Source organism: Erigeron canadensis, chromosome 8 (assembly GCF_010389155.1).
Source record: "Erigeron canadensis isolate Cc75 chromosome 8, C_canadensis_v1, whole genome shotgun sequence".
Taxonomy (NCBI): Eukaryota; Viridiplantae; Streptophyta; class Magnoliopsida; order Asterales; family Asteraceae; genus Erigeron; species Erigeron canadensis.
Window position 1 is genome coordinate 25,434,090 of NC_057768.1, and position 9,135 is coordinate 25,443,224.

The following is a 9,135-nucleotide window of genomic DNA, read 5'->3' on the forward strand; positions in this document are numbered from 1 at the left end:
TGACATTAAGAGCCTGATTAGGGGTTATAAGTGTATGTCTTAAATATTATTGTGAAAACCTGTGATCGTGTAATGACATTATTGTCGGTAGCAACATAATAACTCGAAACAATTGCTATTTCTTCGATTCCTTCTTGTATAAGTTTAGAACTATTGTTGCTCGAGCACTCGAGTGTCTAGCTGAAGCTAGAACTCTAGAATATCTTCAGGCAGAGTTACCAATTGAAGCCCATGCGTTTGGCCCAATACAACTTGAATGTCCACACTCGGTGTTTGCCAAATCCAATAAATACATTTTTTTTAATTGTTAATAAGATTAGGTCAATGATTACTACCGTATTGTTAATTATATATATATCTATACTACTTATTAAAGAAAATACCCCCATGTTGAAAGTTACATGGGGGAAAATGTCTAAAATGCCCTTCCATGTTATATTTTAATCTACTACCCTTAAAATATATAATATTTTCACTTAGTACTCAAATATTTTCAGTTACATTACCCCTTAACATTAATGATTACGTTACACTATTAATCTTTTATCTTTTAAAATATCTTCATTAACCCTTTATATCAATAATCTACACCAATCGATGTCTCATCTGTCACCAACCGTCGCACCTGCCACCACATCGTTGCTGCCATAATCACCGCCGCAAGAAAAAAAAAGATAAAGTAATAAGTGGTTCATCATGCAAGAAAAATAAACAGGGAATAAATAGTATATTCTCTCTTTTTAATTTTTATTCTCCCAATTTATAATAACTCGGAAAAAATGTATGTCAATAAAACACCCTTTGCAAACAGATATGACAAGGTTTGAACAATTATAATTGTGTATTTTAGCTCATACCTTCTCTATTTGTCACGGTCATCATAAAAAAAATCCTAAGTATTTTTAAAGTTCTTTTATTAAGCGAATTGTAACTAAATAAATCAAAAATGTCAAATTTTTAGCAGTCGAATCTTATATAAAAACTTCTAATTGTAAAGCTCAATTGAGATGTTTGTGCTCCTAATATCATTTAACCATGGCAGAATGATTGAAGGAATTATGGTTATCTTAGAAATGCTAGTATACTAAAAAGCAAGTTTGCTTTATGAGACAAATGTGTTGTAGCTAAAAGTATAAGCTATAAAGCTCGAGATACAACTATATAATGCATAGATAAAACAAAAACATCTAATAACTTTAACGGCCATTAAATATAACCATAAAAGTACTACAAATCAAGTCTTTTTTCTAACGGTCGTTAACTTTCATATTTACAGTTTGCTCCCCCAAAGATTTATTGTTGCACAACCAAAATAATTAACAACGGTTAAGTGTTGTTTGGCTAACTAACGGTAGGTACAAAATGGCATTTAACGGAGATTTTTTTTCAATTTTAGTTTTTTTAACTTTTGTTACTAAAGTTTGCCTTAATTACTTTTTGTCATGTAACTTTTGGTTTTTAATCTTTACCCAACAAAAAATTTATTTTTTTCTTATTTTTAACAAATATCTTTTACTTATTTCATAACTTTAACAAGCTTTGCTTTCATGTTCAAGTTTCTTAACTTTTGTACTTTTTTTCTTCATAACTTTGCTTTTTTTAAGTCTTACTCTGAAAGTTTTCTTTTATTTGCTTTTTACTAACATAACTTTTGTTACCAAAGTTTCATTTTCTTTACTTTAAACAACGACTTTTATTTTCTTAAATTTTTTGGCACGGAAATTTTGTTTTTCGGCTTAATGTTTTTCACATTTGTCACGAGAGTTTTGTTTTTCTCTCGGGGCAACGCCCTGGTATAAATACTATTTAAGTCTAAGAAATAACGATATTTTAGTAATTAAACAATGTTTCATTTTTTTAATCTTTTACCTTTCTACAATGATTTTATCTTAATTATTATTATTTTTTAACCGGTTCTCATTTGAATCCTTTGTCGATGATTCACAACTCAATGAGATATTTGAGTTTTCCACGTAATTTGATCCTCATTTTTTGGTTGCTTACTCAATGAGAACGTGAACAAATAAACGTCATTGAACTTGGTAGTTCTCCATGTACAACATGGTTAAGGAAAGGTAATAAATATACAAATCTTTTCATCCATATATAAATAATAATAGTAAATATTCTTAAGATGTATGGTATCTATATAGATTGTATCATAATGAATTCGAATATGCCTCATACAAGATTTGTGAGTATAAAATAAATTGTTGTTAAAGTAATTCAATAATCGAAGTTAAATTATAATAAACAGTAATGATAAATATAATCTATGTTTAATTAGAATTTTAGATTTACCTTAAATTTTTAGAACCACATTAAATCAGAAATTGAAAGCATAGTGGATGATGACAAATAGATTTGTGATTTCGGATCGTAAACTCAAAATTTTGAAGTCTTCATATTAATAACTTATTATAATTAATATAAGTAGTAGAGTTGAAGAATTGAGGGGGAAAAAAAGAGAGACAATTAGTTAATGAGAAAACAATTAATCAGATAAGGTTATAATGTATTTTATAATAATAACCCAAGATTTAGTGACTAATTCTAAGTCTAATAAAGAATTTGAATTTATATACCACTTAAAAGAGTTAATTTAACAAAATAAATAAATTAAAAGAGCATATATCGATCAATTATTACGTCACGTGTCTTTTTAAAAACATCTTAATCATGTTTTAATTTATTGGTAAATATCTGCATTATATAAATCATATAATAAATAAGTATAATGCATATTGTTGTGAGTTTATTTCTTGATGACTTTTAAAAAAATCATTTTAATCCCTTTCAAATAACGATTAAACTATCATTCAATATTAATTTAATGGTTAAAAGGGCATCTTTTCATCCAATATGTTTTGTCTTCAAGCTTTAGGGTGTACATAGAAAATATCTCTTTGAGATCTTAACTTGGGTATATTCAGGTTTGAGTTTAAGGAAGCGGAGTTTACCCTATCAATCGTCGTGCTTTCGGTGAAATTAGTAAAGGTTTTCCCTCATCAGGTATTTGAAATAAATATTTTCTAATTCAAGATAGACCTCTATCACAGACTCGGTTAAAACAACCTACATTAGACCTTTCGTTATTAAATCATGATATAAAGTTTCTAACGAAATTCAACTCGTAAAAACGATATAACCTACTAAAATTATTTATTATGTGTATTTTAAATTACCTTCTATAATAAAGGAGTTGAATGTGAACAGGAGTTTTTTGTCTTCTTCTGCAATTTCAGTATATATAATATGTTTAGCAATTATACCTCAAAAAAACTAAAATGGTGGAGTGGTTGAGGCCTCCATCTTTAAAAGGGAAGGCGCTGGGTTTGAAACCTTTCCCCCCACCCCTTTATGTTTTTTCTTTTTTTTTTTGTCTTTAGTTTTGCTTTTTTGAAGGTTTTATCCTTTTCTGCACTTTCAGTATATATAATATGTTTAACAATTATAATTTAGAAAACTGAAATGGTGGAGTGGTTGAGACCTTGGAAAGGTGCTGGGTTCGAAACCATCCACCACCCCCTTATGTTTTTTTTTTTTTTTTTTTTTTGTCTTTAGTATTATCTTTTTGGTAATTTGACCCCTTCTTTTTTCTTTTTTTTTTTTCCCAATCCCTCCTATTTTCTTTTTGAATTTTTCTATCCCCTCAAGTTATGTATATAAATTTAGTTTTATATAATTAAACCCCAATTTTTTTTAAATTTTTTTTGGGTTTTTGAATTTCTAAATTTTTATTTTTTGTTTATACCATTTATGTTTTAGGCTTTTGTATTTATTTTAATATTGGGTTTTCTTTCACAATTTCTTTAATACTTTGTACTAATTTTTTTTTTTTTGGTTATTGTTATAACTTTTGTAATTTTTTTTTGTAACATTTTGTTTTTATAACATATTTTTTACGACTTTTTTGTAATTTTATAATTTTTCCTTTGAAATTTTTTAAAATTTTTTACGTTCTTTTTAATTCTACCGTTAAAAATATCCGGTTAGATATGACTACACGCTTCAAACATGACTTCGTCCAACGGACGGCGTATGAACCACCTAGTTATAAATATAGATATTCCAAATGAGAGTGAAACCGGCGGGTCAAATGTTCAAGAAATGCATATGACACTTAAACAAAGGTCTGTAGTTCTGCCATCATACTCCACGTGTTAGAAAAGTACTCAAACCACCCTGCTCTCACAAGTTTTCACCCTCCCATTCTATCACACGTGATCACCCTTCAAGAACTAATGGCCACGATTACACCATTCCCTACTGTACCATACGTGGCCCCACGTTTTTATCTGCTCATCGCTATAGACAAGGGTAATTCTGTCATTTTCACTAATTTTCTTTATGGTGGGTAGTAGTAGGAGTGGGAAGAGGGTTTAAGATTTCTCATTCGGCTGGCATTTTTATCCAAAAATATAACAGGTTGTACACAGCTGTTTTCCATACTAAAATTTTAACTATTACTCCCTCTATAATATGAGTATTGGCATACTTGGTCCAGAGTCTCTAAACTACATCAGAAATGGAACCATGACATGTAGAGATATACTAAAACTTACCTCATGGCTCTCTATATTTAATTTTCCATTCGAATATGATTCAAATAAGTCATGTTCTCGTGTCCTTCACAATCGTCTGTATTAGCCCCATTTACTTTTGCAGGTTTTAACATTCATTATGGCTAATGGTTAAATGTGATTTTAAAGATAATGATATCTAACAAATATGTCTAAAAGTATGTCTAATCTATTCAAGTATTGACACATGATTTTATATTTTATATTTCATAATTTTTATCATTAAAATTTTTGTCATGTGTCAATCTCTAATCTCTCATACCTTTAAGCCTAAATTTTAGGCACATTAATTATTTTTCATTGTTTAAACTTTTTTTTTATAAAGTTATGATGAGTTCGCATGAGAAAAATAACTTGACGTTTAATTGCACTATTAACTTGATAGAATGTTTAATTATCAAGCAAGCATATAATAATAATAATATATAATTAACAACTCACTAAGAATCTTTAAGCTAGCATTGGTACATACGCTACCAAAACTAACGATAAGCAATTAGTAGTATAGTACCGTATCATTGCATACTTTCTTATTGTCGAGCACTAACATAGTTTAACATCATATTGACGTATGGACTTGTACATGTCCCATATGAGTGGAGATACACTTAAAATGTTCCAAACTTTTTAATCCCGAATAAAATACGAATTTAAGATACACTATTTCCATCAAGTTAGGCATTTTTGTTTTCTTTTACGAATTTAAGATCATTAGATGAGATTCTTTAAAGTTATTCACTTTATTAATATAATTAAAAACTAATGGTCAAATCTTTCAGCTTTACTAATAAAAGAATTAAAAACTAACTTTAAAAGATACTTAATGTAAGTCTTGTTGAAGATGGTTTTTATTAATGTTTTATGTGTGTAAATAAATGAATTAATAACTTAACTAAGAAGATGAAATGATATAACTTTTCGATAATTGTATATGAACTTCCTTGAAACCATTTTCAGTTCCAAAAGTATGGTCTGTTCAATGCAGCAGACATAACATCGGCTCTCAGTTTTATAGGATGGGAACACAAGGTTTATTATTTTGTGTTTTATGAAATTCAAATTTTCATTACATAAAAAAAATCCGATTTTATCTATTTTTCTTAAAGTTGCATTTACATGTTTATTAATTAAAGAGTGAGATTATAAAACTAAGCTATAAAATTAAAGTATTAAACTAACATAACACCATAGATTAAGTATATAACAAAATATATTTGTTGGTATGGTTAGACATTATATTGTAGCTAAATATTGTAACTAATAATATATACTTTTTCTTCCGATACAACTACTTATTGGTTTGCTTTGGTTATCACATGAAAATTTCTCCTGCTTATCCAACTCTATATTATTCTTCATGTATGTTTGCTTGCGTTTTCTCTTATTAGGTGTCTGGTTTTATAAATGAAATAAAAAAGTGAGTTTTTGGTTAAAAATATAACTTTGTATATGAAAAAGCCCAAATCAAAAAAATACAAGGACCAAAGTTGTAAAAGCCTTTCCCACCCTTTCTTCCTCTCACGCTTTTTCCGTACATATAAAAAAACCATTTTAATCTTAAACCATGAAACACAAACACCCTTTTTTTTTCCAACACACACACACACAACACATTTTCATTTTCTGTTACAAAACCATGAACAAAACAAATATAAAATGACCCTCACCATCACCACAAACCACTACCACAAATTTTCTTAAACCCTAAACTTTGTTTTTTCAGCCCGGAATAATTCGGGCCAACCCAAACTGAAAAAATGGACCCATGCCCATTTATCCGGCTAACCATATCAAACCTGGCACTCAAAATCCCAATAGCATCAAAACCACCAACTCCTTCACTAATCCATCCTTCTTCTTCTTCACCATGTATTTGCAAAATCAAACTCAACAAAAAAAACTTCCCAACCCACATAACCCAAATCCCTTTTATTGACCCGACCCAACCCGACCCACTTACACCAACCCAACCCATAACTTTCGACCTCACAAAAACAGATCTCAATAACTTCACATCCAAATTATCCATTTTCAAAACTACTCAACTTTTATTAAAAGTATCTATTTTCATGGGCCGGGTAGGGAGTAGCTGTGGGTTGAGTTCGGGTAAGTTGTTGGGTAAAGTTGTTGTGCCGTTGGATTTAAATGGGTCGGATTGTAAAACGACGACGTTTCATAATGGATGGGTTAGTTTTGGTGGTGATAAGAATAGTAATAAATCGACACAGTTTCATTTGAATGTGAAAAGTGAACCGGATCCGAGATTTGTTTTTGAATTTGAAGGTGAACCGGTTTTAAGCCCACAGGTTTTTCAGATACAGGGGAGCTTACGTCAGCCGGTTTTTACTTGTAAGTTTAGCTTCAGGTCAAACACTGCTGCTGACCGTAGTAATCAACGCTCTAGGTAACAATTTATTATTTTTTTCCTTTTCTTTTTAAATTTTGTTTTTTTAATTAATTATTTGTGTTTATTTGAATTGATAATGTAGGTTATTGATTAGAATTAGTTAATTGAGGATTTAAGAAATTGATTCTGTTTAGGGTTAGATCCCTAACTTTAATCTTGTTACATATGATTCGGATTTTTTGCGATATTGTAATGGTTATTTAATTAGCTTAGAATGTGCTTTGCTTTCATGTGTGAATTTGAATGATTAATTAATTAAATATTTAAAACTCTCTTTTTTTCCAATTTATTTTTATTGTTTTTTTTGGATCGGCTACGTTAGTATTGTTTCGGGCCCACCATCAGGTTACACAAGACTAGGTAGCCGGTTGTTTTAACCGGACCTTTCTACATCCAACGCTTAACATTTTTTTTTTTTTTTTTTAAAGTATGAATTGTTATGATTTCCTAGTTATTGTTATCGTATTATTGGGTTATAGATTTATTTATTTTTTGCTTCAGTTAAGAATTACTTAAATTAAAGTAATTGTGTTGTAAATTTGTGTGGTTCAGATCATTACAGTCAGAGCAAGGTGGTCCAAGAGGATGGCTAAGTTCATTTGGAAGTGACAGGGAACGTCCTGGAAAAGAGCGAAAAGGATGGTCAGTTACGGTGCATGATTTATCCGGTTCACCAGTGGCGGCGGCATCGATGGTGACACCGTTTGTCGCGTCACCTGGCTCTGACCGTGTCAGCAGGTCAAACCCGGGATGTTGGCTTATTCTCCGTCCTAGTGATGGGACGTGGAAGCCATGGGGAAGGCTCGAGGCTTGGCGTGAACGGGGTGCTCACGACGGGCTGGGGTACAGGTTTGAGCTCATTCCAGACTCTGCAGCAGCTGGAATTGTGCTGGCAGAATCCACTCTGAGCTCAAGCAAAGGCGGGAAGTTTGTGATTGATTTAGGCTCCGGTAATGGACTTGGTGGAAGTGGTAGGAAATCCAATGTGGCATCTCCGGGTTGTAGTCCGAGAGGGAGTGGGGATTATGGGTACGGGTTATGGCCTTATTGTGCGTATAAAGGGTTCGTAATGGGGGCGACCGTGGACGGAGAAAAGCACGGACGGATGAAGAAAGGGATGACGGTGGAGGTAAGCGTGAACCACGTGACATGCACGGAGGATGCAGCCGCTTTCGTGGCGTTATCAGCAGCTATTGATTTAAGTGTAGATGCCTGCAGGCTTTTTTCTCAAAAGCTAAGAAAGGAACTTTGCCAGGCTTCTCAGGATTTACTCTGAAACTACTACTATTATTTCTGTCTTCTTTTTTTTTAGCAGGGTGGAATTTTTCTGAGTCCAGGTTACTGATTTCATGCTCAGATAGATGCATGTTTTTTTCTGGATTTGACAAGGGAGTAGCTGTGTACTGAATGTGTAAATACGAGAGGCGGGTATGGCAAGATAGGCACCGGTTGTTTATTTTTAGTAACTAGGTGTTTGTGCGTGTGTGTTGTGGCGTAATTTTTCATCGCTTTCTGCTTGGTTTTAGTGAAGCAAAGCTCGAATGTTTTTGTACGTGTTAGATATGTTCTGATTATCGATACACAAAATGTTATTTCACAGCCCATCTAATGTGGTGAGTTGTTGACTTCTTGTTTGGTTAATGAAAAATGAAGGAATGAAATGATCAGTTTTTGAAGATTGTTTGTTTCTTCTCTCGAATGAATTTGGGGTTTCCTAATGTTATTTGCTTACACAATTCTTGGTAATTAAGCTTCTAAACTCTAAACTGATGTTTGTAATTGCTTACTTGTATGCAAAATCTGATGATCACAAAAATTGTATGCACCAACAACTCTCATATACAAATCGCCCTACAATAACAGCAAACATTGTACACACGTTAAACGCCTACGATGCAAAGAAAAGGAAAAAGAAAAAAAAAACTTTAGAGCACCCACAATGAGAGTTTTTTCAAAAACTTTTTATAAAAGACTAATTTATAAAATGTTTTTATTCCAATGGATCATGTCTTTAAAAAACATTAAATTAGATTAGAGAGAAAGTGTAATGACTTAGGAAACAGAAGTCACTAACAAAAAGCTTTTACTTTCAATAAGCTTTTAGTTTGAATCAAAAGCTTGATAGAATAGTAAAAAGCTTTTGCT

At 31.4% G+C, this 9,135-nt stretch overlaps 1 protein-coding gene across 1 annotated transcript; it reads left to right on the forward strand.

The window, feature by feature from the left end:
* Window positions 1-6,170: 6,170 nt before the first annotated feature.
* Window positions 6,171-8,666, forward strand: LOC122578763. The gene is made up of 2 exons (XM_043750795.1): window positions 6,171-6,987; window positions 7,543-8,666. Exons 1-2 carry the CDS (start codon window positions 6,341-6,343, stop codon window positions 8,264-8,266), a joined length of 1,371 nt encoding a protein of 456 aa, XP_043606730.1. The 5' UTR covers window positions 6,171-6,340; the 3' UTR covers window positions 8,267-8,666.
* Window positions 8,667-9,135: the final 469 nt, after the last annotated feature.